The 16555-nt window shown below is 36.2% G+C and overlaps 1 protein-coding gene across 1 annotated transcript in view; it reads right to left on the minus strand.

Annotated features, from left to right (window-relative positions):
- Positions 1-11396: 11396 nt before the first annotated feature.
- The window catches only part of NDUFS4 (NADH:ubiquinone oxidoreductase subunit S4), a 46939-nt gene continuing 41780 nt past the window's right edge, over positions 11397-16555 (minus strand). The window contains exons 4-5 of the mRNA XM_056513833.1: positions 15931-16004; positions 11397-11605 (exon numbers count right to left, since the gene is read on the minus strand). Coding sequence (XP_056369808.1) covers positions 11502-11605; positions 15931-16004 — 178 coding nt within the window. The 3' untranslated portion in view covers positions 11397-11501. The remainder of the gene's footprint in view (positions 11606-15930; positions 16005-16555) is intronic.

The following is a 16555-nucleotide window of genomic DNA, read 5'->3' on the forward strand; positions in this document are numbered from 1 at the left end:
TAAGATGTCATTCATCACCTCCTATACTCCACCTTGACACTTGGAGAGTATAGGCCACTTCTTTTATTGCTTCCAGATGTATAAAGTCAACCTTTAGTTCTACAATTAGATTTATGATGAGCGAGATATTTTTTGGAGGTCACTTCTAGTAACCCAGCTCATTCTATGTGTTCATCAGCACCTTGATGATGCTGCCACACACAGAGCAACGGGAAACCCTATTTTCCCTTGAACATAAGAAATTCCAGAGCTAAAAATGCTTTGCAATATATATGAATTTTCTGATATTAAAACACACTGACTAACCAGAACATTTATTCAAGGAAGGATCAGTCTTGGAAAACCACTCTAAACCACCCTGCTGGAGCTAATATGATGTCCATTCACTGAACAGAATTGTGAGTATCCAAGAAAGGAAGAATAATTTATGTATCCTTAGTTATTATTGAGTAAGTAGCATCTTGGAATTACAGCTCAGCTGTGGATAAAATGGGATGGAATGTAGATAAATACCAATACCATACTGGCTAACAGTATGCAGACATCAAACCAGTCAGGACACCCTTAGGGAAACATTTGAACATAAGCTTATTTGATTAAACAGCACTTCAATCTTTAGCTGGATGGTAAGCAACACTTCCTATCACTGGATCAGCATCTGCAAGGTACCAAGTGAAGTACATAAACACTTGCTCAAAGAAGATTCCACTGTTGCTCCTCTGATGATCACTGTTTTATAACACCAATTTGTGCAGTGACTCTTCACCTGTTGCACACATTCCATAAATGCAGTGAGAATACTTCGTCTTGAGTTGTTAGATGGTCTTCAACTGAGTCCTAGATATCTCCTTCATTTATAAATCTGTTAAAAGCTTTGAAATAGCAGAGTACTGCCTACATGTACACAACCAAACAAGCAGCTAATTTGGGAAAACTGAAATGAGAGAGAAAAAGTATAATATATTTCACTTCTGGACATAACATCATTGGCAGGAGGTAATTACTTAGTGTCTGAAGATTAAAGTAGTGCTTTATCAAAATAAGCATACAACCCAGACGTGTCCCGCAGGGAGCAGTGTTTCATAAATACATAAACAGGTGGCATAGTGCATACTCCAAAGATGGGAATATTTCCAAAAGAAGTTGCAGAAGCTTTTATGAAGTAAATCTTTATCTGACTGGGGAGAAGGTTCTCATTTAGCTATCTGTTAACATAGAGTATTTGAGTTAGCAATCCATATGGGTTCATTTTGGGAGAAAATCTGCCGTACTGCTTGCAAAATGGTTTGTTCTTTCTCTCTTTTAACAAAGCCAGTCACCTCAATCAAGGTTGGAAATGTTTTAGTAAGATCCAACTAACTGTAAAGTTCTAACCACAGAATGGTTTGGGTTGGAAGGGACTTTCAAGATCACCTAGCTCCAACCCTGCCAGTACACCTTTCACTAGACCAGGTTGCTTAAAGTCCCATCCAGTTTGCTATTTAACACCTCCAGGAATGGGGCATCCACACCCTCTCTGGGCAACCCTCACAGTAAAGAATTTCTTCCTAATACTCAATGTAAGCCTACTCTTTGTCTGTTTGAAGTAATTTCCCTTTGTCCTATCATTACACACCCATGTGAGAAGTCCCTCACCAGCTTTCCTGCAGGCCCCCTTTAGGTACTGAAAGGCTGTTTTAAGGTCTCACCAAAGTATTATCTTCTCCGGGCTGTGCAGCCCTGATGCTCTCAGCTTGTCTTCAGAGGAGAGATTTTCTTAACAGCAATGAAGTTACTAACATGGAAAGCTACAACCACTTTAAGGAGAAATTTTGCTTTGAAATTAAGGCAAGGTGGACTTCTATTGGCTTTTAAGAAGCAGAACCAAAATGCTCATAAAGAATCCTATATTCACACAAAGACATAAGAAACAGAGTTAAAAAACAGTTCTTGTGCATTTCACCTATAATGCTAAGAATGAAGGGCTCAATAACTACAGAGTATACCCACAGTAATGCCTTTGAATCTATAAGAAGCTGGACTAATTGCTGCTAAATTAAGTACAAAGAAACCTTGAAACTACTCAGACTACCCAGGTCTCAGGGAAACAGCAGGAGAGCTTATTTGGATGAACACAAGATTGCAAATCTTTTTATCAGCATCACTGCAGGTGAAGGTTGTGAGAACAGCCTTATATATACTGCAAGAGGATTGTTCCACCTGATATGCTAGAATGTTTTAGTCTCTGAACCAGGGTGCCAGGCCAGAAATGCTTGCACATAACAAAGTTTGGCTTCAAGAGAAACGAATGCACCCCATGTCACATGACGAAGTATTCTCAGATTCAGATTATTATTGCCCAGGGACTCCTTTAAAATTGAAGCAAGTTTTAATGATTCCTATTGATTTCCTATTCTGAAAGTTAAAGTTTGCAAATTCCCTTCAGTAAGATGGCATTAGAAATTTGATTTATTTTTCTTTCTAAGCCAAGATTTAGGCAGAGAATTGTGAGGCAGCATATTCAGTCTGTGATCTGGCAAAGAAAATACTCTAAATTAATTAGAAGTGGGTGGGGAAATATTATCCCTGAGGACCTTGCCTGGAAATAAAACCTGGAGCTTTTGAAGTTCCTTGTAAAGAAGAACAGAAAAATAGTAAGATAGAAATAAACCACAGCAATTAACAGTCACAGAAGCTTCCTAAGAGACATAAGATCCAGAATTGAAGTTCTGGCTTCAAATCAGACCTAGTCATTCCTACACAAGATGAATATCCTATCAATCTATTGAGTATCTATTGTCTGCTTCAGTCACTTTTCTAGAACAGTCCTATTTCCTATAAATAACTGGATATTAGTTGCATTAGTAAAAAAAAGAATTCCTTAGCCTAACAGTTAGGGAATTCACCTGGGCTGCAGCAGCAGCATCTGCCACACCCTTAACTGCACTTTCCCAGAAGTTGTACTTTCCTACTACTGGCTATTCTCATGCAAGTTCAGTGGTTTTGATGTGAAATCATTCCCAGGCTGCAAAATATTTCAAAACTAATGTTACTTCAGCCAGAATTTTTCCACAAATCACAATGATTTCAACAACTCAACATTTCCCAATATTACCTAATTTTTTACAGAATATTTCCAAGCTGCCAAGACTCAGAGAACTTTTTACATTGTTGACAACTCAAACAGCAGGGCTGCAATAGGTAAGAAAAAAAAATCAAAATGAAGCCTAAAAATAAAACTTTTTTTATTTAGCTGGCTACTAGTTTAGTGATATGCTACAGAAAAGAAGAATTAAGCACCTAGACACAACTAGCAATTCTAACCACAGATGAGACAGCTGGCTACACTCTGCCATTATGCCCTCAGGAGACATGAAGGTCATTTAAGTGCACCAATGTGGGATGCTAAGCCTACCGGCCAAAAAAGAAATTCCAAACTCCAGAAAACACAGCAGCAGAATAGAGCACACACAACCACATCACTCAAAGACTGACTGTGAATCTTTAGGGCAATGCCTATGGAGAAGAATAAAAGGCCCAAGAGGCGCCAGTAAGAACTGGATTTTTCTTTCTGTGACACCATTTGTTTTCTGTTACGGGTATTTGCATCTTAGGTTAACATTCCTCTGAGATAAGGCCTCCTACTTGATAACAGTCACCCCAGCCCAGGCCACGGATCTGTGTCCCTGGCACCACATTACTGTTTCTGTATGAAACCCAAAATACTTCCAAGAACCACATCACTTTGAGTAGTTTTTTGTAGAGAGAACTGGTCAGAAAAAAGGTCTAGTGAGAGAAAAATAAATTGCGATCCTGGAAAGAGACCCTGAGCACGTATGAAAGACCATATGGTAATGATCAAAGCTGAGGAAAAACAAAAAGCTGCTTTCCACCTGCAAAACAGAATTGTCTGAAGATAGTGAAATGGGAATGCTTTGAAGATAAGCCATCATATAGTGTGGGAAAAGGAGGCAAGAAGTGAAACCTGGTATTGAGACAATTTCCTAAGGTGCATTCTGTGATTGGTGGGTGGTGGAGCCAGGTGTTGATTATTTTCTACCTTGTTCTAACATGTAAAAATCAGCAAAAGAAGTTGTAATTGTATTTGTTTCCCACTTTTCCTCATAGCCTGCCTTCCAGTGTATAGAAAGCAGGCATGGGTGGATCTAAAAATTATCTTGGCTCTTTTTTTACAAATAATTTCAGGTTGTAAAGTAAATCATCTACCTTTCCTGAAATGAAATTCCTGTATTATCTTCCTTTTGGTCTTCTGGCCCTCTTCAGGAAAATAAAAGGTTTAATTTAAAATATTTGGCATGTAGTTTCTCTCTCCTGTGCTTCTTAATCAGCCTGATATCTGAAGATGTGAAGTGAGGATGCTATTTTTGAGGGCACATTAAGAGAACTGAGTACATCAAACTTTTTCCATGCCTCTGTTGCACTGACTGGTAGCATCTATGCCTCGTTCAGAAGGCATATGGAATTTCGAGACATAGGTAGGACTCTGACACCAAACAAAACTACTCGTCTGAAGTAAAAAAAAAAGCAAAAATTTTCTTAGCCATTCTTAGTAACAGCAGAGGATGCTTCAGCCATCATTTTTAAAGCAGGCAGGATAAAAAAACTGAAGTAACTAGAGACAATAAAAAAATATAAAAATATGTATGTAATTCAACCCTAAGCTGTGCAAAGCAAGGAGTTTCAGATATAGAGATATAAATCCAACAGTTTCATCATCACTCAGATGATATTTAATTCAACAGACATTAATTATCTCTCAGACATGAAGAGTGGTATTGATGACTGAACTTCAGGTGTTTACACCTGAGATGACAGTCACTAAACTGGTCTCTGTTTACAGTCATGTGAGCAGTTGTAAGAACAAAAGGTGCTTATGGTGCATCCGTCTAGCCCAGGTCCTGTTTCTGAAGGGGAGCAAATGTAGACAGCCGTCTAGCTTTGCAGGGATGCCTGCTGAGTCGTGTTCCTTTTCTTATTCTGACAGCCTTCAGCCATTTGTGCTCTAGGGAATTCTATGCTGAAGGTGGCTGTTGTGTGTTTAAAAACCCTTAAGGGCTTTTTTCCCCCCAAATAACTTGTTTAGTCTCTCTTTTGAGACATGCACTTTTAACATACATTCACATCACACCCACAGCAATAGACAAGAAGGCATTTCTAAAGCTCTGTGCATCTCACCTCTTCAGATTTCTGCACTAGCTAAATTAATCTAAATTCACCAGCTACTAAAGGAATCCAGCTTAAGTGCAAATATCCACATACTGTGAATAGATGGGCAATTTTCACTTCACCTCATTTTAAAACAGATACTGTAACATACTGGATTTGAAATTTTATTCCAAGTTACAGTGATGGGCTGCAGAAAAGTTGTTTCCAATTTACTGCTATTTTAATTATATTAATTATATTTAAATTAATTATATTATATTAAATTATATTAAAATTTTTATTATATTAAAAATCGCAAATGTTGCTTTTTAATAGCCTAGTTATTTTGATTATTTTTTTTAAAAAATCCTTTTACTTAGGTAGTTATTACACCTGTGCAAGTGCAGCCTGTGGAATTTAGTCACTGTGCATTCTCAGTGATGTGGTTCAGTATTCTGGGTTGAGGCAAACATCTTTTGCTCCAAAGTTTTATTTTATGCATAACTGCAAATAGCAGTTGCAGACTAAAGAAAATAAGAAACTGGAAATTACTCCCCCCACCCACCCCTCCCTATTTAGTAGTTTATTTTGTAATGTCTCTCTGAAGCTCCTTCAATTGTGATAAATGAGATTTTATGTCTGTTCTAGAAATTGGGTATTTTACATGTCTTAAGGCTATACTTTGGGGTGTTGATTGGTAAAGGAACTTCGCTATCATATTCCAATAATAAACAGGAAAGACAGAAAATGCACTATCGAAAAGCTAAAACCTGAATCTTTCATTGCAACAGAGTAATGAAAAAAACACTCTGAAATGTAAAGGGAACTGTAACTCTAGCATTTTTCCAGTCATACTCAAAAATATTTTCTCAAGCACTGTGCAGACATCCTAAATGAAGCAATAAAAGTGGTCAGGTGGGGGAAAGGGTAAGAAAGCAAAAAATAAATTTCATTTATAAGCAGACTGTAATTTTGACAAAGCTATTTGGCAGCAACACTGGATCATGTAAACAGAAATAGTGAAGAATCCAAGAACTGATCAAAAAAGGTGCTGGAATAAGCACAGAATTTATTAGAGACTGTTTGTAATAAGCAGTGTGTTCTGGTTTTAAATTTACAGTACTTCTCAATCTGATGTTTGACTTCCCTTAGCTGGTTAAGGAAGAAGGCAGCAATGACAAGCTTGCATTCAATTACAGAAATCTCAGTAGACTGACTACAACTTTGCATACATATTCCTGTAACAGACAACCAAGGCATGCCAGAAGACAACTGCTTTACTTGATAGACATGATAAGAATTTTCTCATTTTCTCTACCTAATAACTGAGAAATTAAAATATCTTCCAGTATTTATAGGCACAGTACCAGAATAAACAGTCTTCTTCACTTCTTCTTAGTGATATATTTTTAAGAATAATTGTAGTTATTTATCTAGACTAGCCATTTTTTCACCAGAATGTTTCAGGAAGAAATTGGTACATGTACGTTCACTTAAGTCCTAGAGAATACTCCTAAAACAGTGGAATTTGGTCACATGTAGGTATCTGAGTATAATAACCTGTTTTAAGACACCTGATGATCACTGAAGATCATGATGGTCAACAGTGAATGTCCTTCAGCTTCAAAGTGGAAACTGTGGTTACTTCTTCACTATAAAGGATGTATTTAATTATCACAAAAAACTGACAAAACACGATAACATTTCTTGGAATGCCATACTGGCAAATAGTACAAAGAACCAGATCAGGATAGACACCTGAACAAACCCAGCTTTGCCAGTGGCTGGTAAAAAACAGGGATACTCCAAGGATACCTTTCCTAGCTGTCAGCAGCTTTTAGCTCAGGGACTTTACTCAACAGGATACTATTTTATATTTAATGCAGATTTTTATCACATGCATTTCTTTTACTGAATTTAGTGTAAAGCTAGTTTTGGAAGTCAAAAAATTGCCAATGAATTTCAGTACCTGCTATGTGAAAATGTACTTACTCTCATGAGTTTGTTGATGTGCCTGCTCAAAAGCCAATGAATTATAGTCTTCGCAAGACTAGCTGTGATTTTAGAGGCCACCCATACTAATCCTCAATTGTCTCTCCTCCATGCTAGAGATTTGCTCCTCAAAAAAACAAAGATACTTACATCTTCAGGTGCGCTGTTGCCTTTCTCTGTAACTTTGTAAGAAACCTTTTTAAAGCCCTCTGTAAATTCAAGTTAACTACTCAAATCACCCTGTCCTCATAATCATGAACTCTGAAGAATGTGAAAATAAGTAATATCTAAAATAGCCAAACTGTCACATAATTTTTGTATCATATTTGTTCACAACATTAGTTACAGAGATCTTCAAGGTGTAGGGAGGAATGAAAGAAAACACAATAAATAAAAAACCCCAAAACCTGTCACCTGTTACTCAGATGACAGTTTTAAGAAAAAAAACACAAGTAACAGCTACACAGATTCAAATTTCAGTTACTTCAAGACTATGGTCTTATTCTAATCGACTTATTTGTACTTGCTCTAATCAACTTGTCCTAAAAGTGTTAAATTCACTTTTTCTGTGCAGGAGGAATTCATGACAGGAACATTTTTGCTTTCTCTCATGAACACGGACGTGACGAATCAGTATTCTACATCCACTGAAATCAACATTTTAATACCAATTCAAAATTATTTTGCACCCCTTTTTTAAAAGTTGCTGTAAGCACAATCTTGTGAAGTTGGTGATATACTCCAGCATTAATGAAGTACCAACCAAATGTAAATCTCTCTCAGAACACAGGAATGAGAAAAAGGAATTATCAAAGCAAGTTGCCTTACATGCCATAACTTACTATACAACTGTCTAAAATTATTTTCTTAGGTTATTTCAAGTTTCTCTATTGGCACATTTTTTCTTTTGGAATAACAAAATATTGACCTCCCCAGTAACTAGAGAGAGTCAGATAACTGCATTTAGCAAAAACAAACTACACAACTGTGACAATACAAAAGCTGGTAATTGTCCAAATTAGCTCCTCCTTTTCTATCACATGACAAAACTTTACATAAATGGGTAAATATTTTTTCCATTTCATTTGCATAAATGGGTAAATATATTTTCCATTTCATAGTATCCATAGTCTAATCTGTTTTAAATTATGCATCAAATGGCACAATTAAAGAATACTCTGCTAGAAATCTGAAAATGTGCTTTTAATTTCCTGACACTCTTTAAACTCCATTATAACATCATGATTTTAAGAATTGCAAGACCTTTATTATTAATATTTTAAAAAGTTAATTTGAATTATGAATGATGCCAATATTCCTGGCACCTGCAGGATGCACACTTTGTATCAGCTGTCAGGAAGGTGGAAACACAAATGTGTGATAAAATAAAGAAACTAGTTTATTAGAGAAGCTAAAATTTCACCAAAATATTCTTAGTTTTACCAACCTTTCAAAACTCATGTATGAACATTTTAACTGGACAATAGACACTAAAAGTCCCACAAAACTACATACTACATACCTTGTAGAGCTGACGGGAGTAAAAAGTAGTAGCATATAGGAGGAAAGATATTATGATGCTGCTTGTTTCTTCGAAGAAGGAACTTTCACCAAGACTTGACAGGAATAATCCAAAACTTATTAGGATATGCTGGCTGAGACAGCAATGACAGATAATAAGCCTTTTTCAGAAAACTGGTGGTCCTTTGGAACAATTTGCTAGAAATGGGAAAGGACTTTGTCTCTCGCAGCAGCATGCTGCTTCCAGTACTTCACACAACATAACAACTGAAGCCAAAGTGCAATTACTTCAGATCAGCCCATTCTTTGCACAGGGCTTCCCACAATAATGGTAGCTAAAAAACTGGAAAGAAAACACCTCAATTCTAACACAGGTCAGTGAAAGAATGTAAACGTAACATCTGTGGTACATTACTCTGCAACACTGCAACTGTGTAGTAATTCTTTAACATTCTTTTGCTATTGCCATGTAATGTGGCAAGACATATGAGATGCAAACAAATCCCACTGGGTAAAGAATATATTGTTTACTTGTGATCTTCACACTTTTTCTTTACCCAGTAATGATTTTGTTACTTTCAGAGGTCTCAAATACTCCTCCTAATAAAAGTTTAGATAAGTTGGATGCAGCACAGCTAAATCTACCACCAAAATGAATTTGTAATTCTAATTCTCCTTCTAAAGAACTGCTAATCTCATTCATCTCAAATGACCAATTATGCTGGTTTACTTGTTGTGCTTTTTGACATATTCAAGGTTCAGGAACAATTTTACTTAGCCCAACACATTGCTGAATAGATAGAAGTTAGAGTTCATCTATGAAACATTGACTTCTGAAGACACTTAACTAAAGATAGCCAGATCATCTTGCACATTTCAGTTCCAGCTGAAAAAACTTCCAGAGTTGTAATAATTTGGTAAATTAATGAAAAGGTAAAGAAGTTTAGTATCTAATAGAACTCCTGATCTCTAAAATATATTCTTGCTGCAACTGATCCTTTCCAAGCTCATGCCCTCAGTACTACTTCTAAGGTTTGAAGACTGGTGTGACTACAATCAATTCTATTCCCACTGTCACCATGGTCATTCTTAAACCATGCAATAGGATCAAAAATCCAAGTCCTAAGAAAATGATCAAAGGAAAAGAAGATTGGGGCTCAAACACAACTTAAAGACTTCAAGATGGCATGAATAATACACAATCATAAACAAAGAAACAAACAAAAAGCTTTCTTCTTTGGAAACAGAAGGGGATTTATCAAATTCTTCTTTTAAGTATTTCCATTATCTTTTTAAGGAGAAACAAAAAAACGAGAAACTGCGTTTTACGTGAAACTGGTTCTAGTTATAAGAAGTATAGATTAACAGACAGCAATTTCATGAATTTGGCATCCAAAGATAATGTTAAGACTAATCAGTCTTCCATGGACCATGTCAGTTCAAAAACCAAGCTGTGTCTCCTGCATTAGGATACCACGGATTTCTCATTTTAATAATCTGATGAAGCTTAAAGATCATTAAATTAAGAACTTGCCTCTCTTTACTTGGAAAAAAACCAGCAGAAAAAAGCTCCCACAAATGGCTTTTCTTTTTACTGTCTTCTTAGTAAGATAAGCATATTAAGCTGAACTGGAATACAAAGAGATGCAGTAGATTCTGGCTGTTAAGATTCCAGTTTGGTGCACTTTGGAGTTTTGTGGGACTTCAGGCTCCACTGCAAAATGCAGCATTCAAAATTCAAGAGAAGATTAATTGGAATAACAGTTTTTGTCTATGATAGGAAAATAGCAACATCATCCAACTGGTTGATTATGTTGGGTCAGAACCAACGCCTTACATGAATGCTAGCCAGCATATAGGGAGCTGGTTAAAACTGAAACAAGAATATATGCCATAGAGTAATAAAACCTGGGCAATACAAGATAATTTCATGCCTTCTTTCAGTTAAACTAACACAGCACTCACACCATTACTTAGGTCTATGTGGAGAGAGCCATTTCCACTGTAACTTTTGTGACAGCTGGGATGAAACTCTCAGTTGCATAGGAAAAAGGTGTATATCCCCCCATTTGTAATATGTTTTACTGATCATGTGTCAGTATCATAAATTGTTAAATTAAAGCAAATAAAGCAACAGCCAAATATACATAAACAAAAATTTCAAATATAACATTATGCATTTTTAAAACTAATAACACCTTTTAAAACAAATTGAGTTTAGTATATGTACTTGCTGTTAAGGCTGAGATGCTATCACCACATGTCCTGTTAAGCAACAGGAAACCTCAATACAGATAAACATGTAACCAGCAATAAAAGACCCAGAACTGTAATTATGTAATTAGTATATGCTGATACTGTGTGACGCACCCAAGTATTCTGACTTCATCTGTGAACGTTTAACTGGCTTAGTTTCACTTTAAAAGAACATATCATTTATACGGAACAGTCTTGAGTTACACCCATTCTTTGCTCTTCAACTGCCAATACTGTTTTGTACAGAAAGGAAAAAAAAAATCAGCTTTTACTAAAAGACTTTGTATATGCAAAGCTTACTGAACTTATTCAACTTCAGAAGTTTGAACAGCAGATATAAAATTGCCATTAAAGATCAATCATAACCCCTAAAGTTGCAGCTGATTTCAAACACTTCAAATCTCCTCTATTTTTAGGGAAGTTTGTAATAGATTCAATTGGAGACATGAAAACCATTTTAAATAGACATCACAAGATGCATCTGTAGTTTAAAGGTCAAATTTATTAGGAGATTAAGAGATGTATTATACATGAACTATAAATACAGCACAGCTGACTTTATTCACAGTCACACAGCCAATGCCAACCTATTTTGTAGACACTCTTGTTCTTTTGTTCCAAGAAAAATTTGCACCATAAGACTTGGATTTAGGTTTTGGCATCTTCTTCTCTTCAACATCATAACTCCAGCCTAGAGGTTATGGGGTAATGGCAGGGTGAGACAAGAAACAATGAGAATTATATTCCCAGCATACAATATACAGCAAACGCAATTAAAAGGTTTTAACTTTGTTTTTCAATGTAGGCACCCACTAATCTGTTTCCTTCTAGTTGGCAAAGGAAAATAACGAAATGCCATAAATGTGGCAAATGACCATTGCGTGAGATGGCAAGACCTGACCATAGTACAGACCTCCATGCAAAAAAATTGACAGTCATTAATGAAAAGCTCAACAGGGAAGACTGACTGTCCTGTAAGTTCATGGCTTCATAATTCCATAGCACAAAGAAGCACTAAGGCTCTGTGTATGCTGGCACAGGAAATGAAGAAGGTAAGAAAAAACATGGCGTAAAATAACATACATAGATTAATCTCAAAGGCCGGGAGACAATGGAGACCTTCGAAAGCTAATAAAAAAAGAAGGGCATGAGGACCAAAAAAAAAACAAAAAGCAAAGAAAAAACTTCAACATTAGAAAGGAGTTTAATATTTAACATTTTTATCAGAACATAAAAAATTAGGAGTAAAAAGAAAAGGGAATGAAGTGATAGAAGACAAGTAAATTATGTGATAGTTAAGCAAGAGAAATGTTTAAAAATGTCAGAAAAGAGGAGGTGGAGACATTAGTGTTTATGTAAATCAAAATGCAAATTGATTGCAGCCTCCAGGTGCCTGGAAAGTTGCCAGGACAGCACTCAGTATTCCGAAGTTTGGTCTCTTTAACTGCAATATTTCACTCAAAGTTGAGATACTTCAGTTGAAGCCAGAAGTGGTTAAATATGTAGTTTTAAGTGATACTCATAAGAAAGTACTTTTCTTCCTTAGTTTTAAGAAAGTTGCAAGCCCCAAAATGCTTAACTTATATCTGAATTTTTATACTTAAGGTGCTCACAGTAAACACTCCATACACCTACATCAAAATGTTCTGTAAGATACACAAGTTGTCATGTCACTGCCTCAGTTTCGCGCGTTCACAAACATCACACAAACGTTTTCTTCATGTTTATTAGTCTCGACTTGTGTTAATTTCCAAGTTAACTACTCTCTGTAAGAAACACTGAATAGAGATTTTAAAAACATATTCTTTCCATCTGTGAGAACACTGGCTTTTGCCTCCTCTTCTGATTAAAAATATAAGTTGAGTAAACAGCCAGAACTAGATCCAGAGACAGACTTCAGTATTGCAACATTCAGCATTGTAACACCTAACATTGAGACACTTGGCTGCTGGAATGGAATCTACAGCCCCAAGGTATTGCTTCATCTTTTTATATACTAGATGGAGAGGGGCCGAGCGCCTCTAGAAGAGATTTGCAACTGCCAGCACAATGACTTGCACCACCACAGATATCCAAAATGCTTAAGGTTAGTTACACCTAACTAATGATTGCAAGAGGCCACCATATGTGATTAGGTTCCACACTTTGGAACAGACTCTTTCTGACTGGCACTTTGAGGTGCTCACAACAGAGAGCAGAGGTCACTTTCATAAAAAAACCAGACGCTGAGTGAAGTTACTCTTGCCCAGAGCCCTGCCATACAAGCCAAGTAGAGAGAAAGCAGATTTCACCTTCTCTGGAAGAACACTCTCATCACCTGACTAAAGGCTGTTGTGGAATAGAAAAACTCTCCATCCTTGTTACTTAAGCTGCATGTTTTTAAACAACTGCTTCAGTGATGTCAGGACAAAAAAAAGTAGGTCAACAGTCAGAATTTTTAATTTCTTCCAGTTAAAAATATTTCCTCCTTGCCTAGAACTCAGACCATCCTCAGCTGTAATATTTGGACAGCAATGTCCTCTGTTACTGTAACCAGAGCTGCTACACTGACATTAGAAAACACATCAGATAGGGCAGGCAGAAAGACAGCTTATCTCCTTAAGTTCTTAAGGTGAGAAAGATCTCTTAAGTTTACCAGCTGTACCAAAATAACGTGCAATACCTAGAAGTTGCAGAAATTACACTCCAAGTTCTTAAGGAATTCGGTCATGGAAAATTTGTGTGGTTCACACAGGAGGAACAGAGAGAGGTAAGTTAGTGTTCCTAGACTTAGATACGGCTCAATACTATTTTGGTTAAGAAGCTAACTTCCTAATTTCTACAGTCTTTTAAAAGCAGAACTAAATAATGTAAAATTTGAATTTCTAGTTAGACATGATATTGAAGCTATCATTATGGAAAATATTATGCATATATTATATGCATAAATAGAAAGGAAATAACAATTTAGGTAAGCCAGTATCTACAGAAAAGCTTGGTGCAGTCTCAATATGGTAAAATTAAGAGTACAAGCTAAATGAAGATTCAACTACTAATACTAACACCAAGTCATAGCCTTAGTTTAGATGATTTCATAAACAATGGAGTAATTTCTAGACCAGTGAAGGCATCAACTTCCTACACTGAACAAATGCATTTTACTCGCATCTGTATTTTGAAAAGAAAAAATATAACATATATAAAGAGATTATACAAGCAGGTCATTACATTACTTTTTTCTCCTGTATACTGAATTGTTCAAGAATTAACATGAACAATACAGAAGCATAAATGCAACTGTACCAAAATCTCCCAAATTTAATTTGTTCATAAACAGTAAAATACACTAATAAAATTGCACAGATTATCCAATGTGATCCTATTAATTTCTTAGAAAACAGAACTTACTTTTCAACAAAATTAGCATTACTAAGCCAAAAAAATTTACATTCACTGAGGAACAGACAAATTAGATTCTAGCCTTTACTATTAAAAAGTGAAAATTAATTGCACACCAAAAATTAAATAAATTGCACATTAATTTCCAAGGTCTCCACTGTCTCCCAGCCTTTGAGATTGATCTTTTGTTATTTTATGCCATTTAATGTGCAGTACATCTAAACCACGTTTCTTAGATGTACAGGTTAGTGGAAATGCTTAATGGACCATGTTTGTGGTACACAATATCAACCATCTAAGAACTTTGCATAATTTGGTCTGATCAAGGAACTTTACTATTTAGCCTGAACTAAATGTAATTGAAAGCTGCAGACCACAGGGAAGACTTCTGAAGAAACTTACACTTCATGTGCATTATTCCTGGCTTTATCTCAATGTAATTAATCTTCTTCACATCCATAAGAACTAAGGACCAAGCTTAACTTTTAAAGGAAAACACATTTGATTTAAAAGGAAAAAAAAAAAAAAAAAAAAAAAGAAAAAGAAAAGAGGGCAGCAAAAAAATTCATGCTGACACTAAAAAGGACCACTAAATATTCAAAAGGCTGAGATTATAGATACTGTTTGTGGTACCATCAATCTGTTAGGAAATACAAGCCTAACTAAGTTTACAGATACATTATCTTTGATATAATATTGGCTTAAAATTATTAAGTGATGATACTGACTTTTCTACTGTCTGCTTCACAAGTAAGAATAATCATCAAGTGCATGTGTTTAGACTCAAATGCTGGGCAGTTAGACATAATATCCTAAGACTACAGATTCCTCATGGGGAGCAGTGAGGGGATGTGCTGATCTACCCTCTAGTGACCAGTGACAGGACACAAAGAATGGAATGAAACTGTGCCTGGGGAAGTCCAGACTCAACAACAGGAAAAGTCTATTCACTGAGAGAGCATGGTCATGGGAACAGGCTCCCCAGGGAAATGACCAGGACACCTAGCCTCTCAGACTTCAGTGAGTGGGTGATGCTTTTAGTCACATGGTTTGCTTTTAGATAGTCCCGCGAGGAGCAGTGAGTTGGACTTGATGATTCTCTTGGGTTCCTTTTACAATAAATCTATGCGTCAACATAGCCAAAAATGAAGTCCAACATGCTTGCTTGGCAGTCAATTTTAGATTTTCTGATTACTCAGACAGTTTTCCTCAGTAAGAACTGAGATGCTCATGTTAAGCATTCAGACAAAGATCACACTGCGATGCATCTGGAACACCAAGCCTGGGATACACCTGAACCATTAACTTTCCTCCAAGACCTGAGCAAGGTCTCATTCAGCTCTCATTGAAAACAGAGATACTTGCAAAAGCATTTTAATATTACTATCACATTTTAATAATATTAATGGCTGAAACATCTTTCTATAAAGTGGAAAGTCTAGATTCAATGCCTTCAGCACCCCTGGAAATATCCCCCATTCCCATTTTCCTCCTCCTCATGTAGAACACTAGCGGTCTACCAATCCTGCAGAACAGAGGGAAGGTATTTATCCTGCACTTATTCTGTCGTTAATATTTTGAGATCAAGATTGCCTACGGAAGGATGAATCCCTCATAGCCCACATATACAATACGTACCATTTTTTTCAGCAAAAGCAATGGCATCTTCTTTAGTAGAGAAAGTAAGAACCATGTTGGATAAAGGATCAGCTCTGTAAGTAATAAGATAATAATTTTTAGGCATTTTGAAAATAAAAAAAAATTATATCCGCATCTCAAATGTTGAATCAAAGGCTGTATTACACAGCTCACTGTGGTACGCCAACTCACAAACATTCAAAAGACTTTCTAAAATTATTTTCAGGGTCAACACTTTCTACAAAGTTGTTTTACTCTTTCCCCTCACAACTACTTGGAAAAATTAACTGGGTTGTTAGACAAACATGTCTAACCACTTCCTAAGGTTATAGTAAAATGCTATAAGTCTGTAAAATCCCTCTCTTTTTGTAAGATCGGGGGTTTAAGGTAATTCTGAACATTTCAAGAAGACAAAGAGACTGTAGAGCAGCTAGAGGAAGAATGATCTCAAACAGAAAAGAGCAGAATACTGAAGTGAAGGAATTAACCAGAAACTAAAAAGTACAAAAAAAATATTGAGAATTCTGCTTTGGCTGAGGTCACATGACCAGCACAATTTATTCCTACACAGCAAGATCACAGGCCACAGCTGAAAACGAAGCTCCAAAATGCAAACCGCTGGTTA

The sequence above is a fragment of the Oenanthe melanoleuca genome, chromosome Z, assembly GCF_029582105.1.
Source record: "Oenanthe melanoleuca isolate GR-GAL-2019-014 chromosome Z, OMel1.0, whole genome shotgun sequence".
Classification (NCBI taxonomy): Eukaryota; Metazoa; Chordata; class Aves; order Passeriformes; family Muscicapidae; genus Oenanthe; species Oenanthe melanoleuca.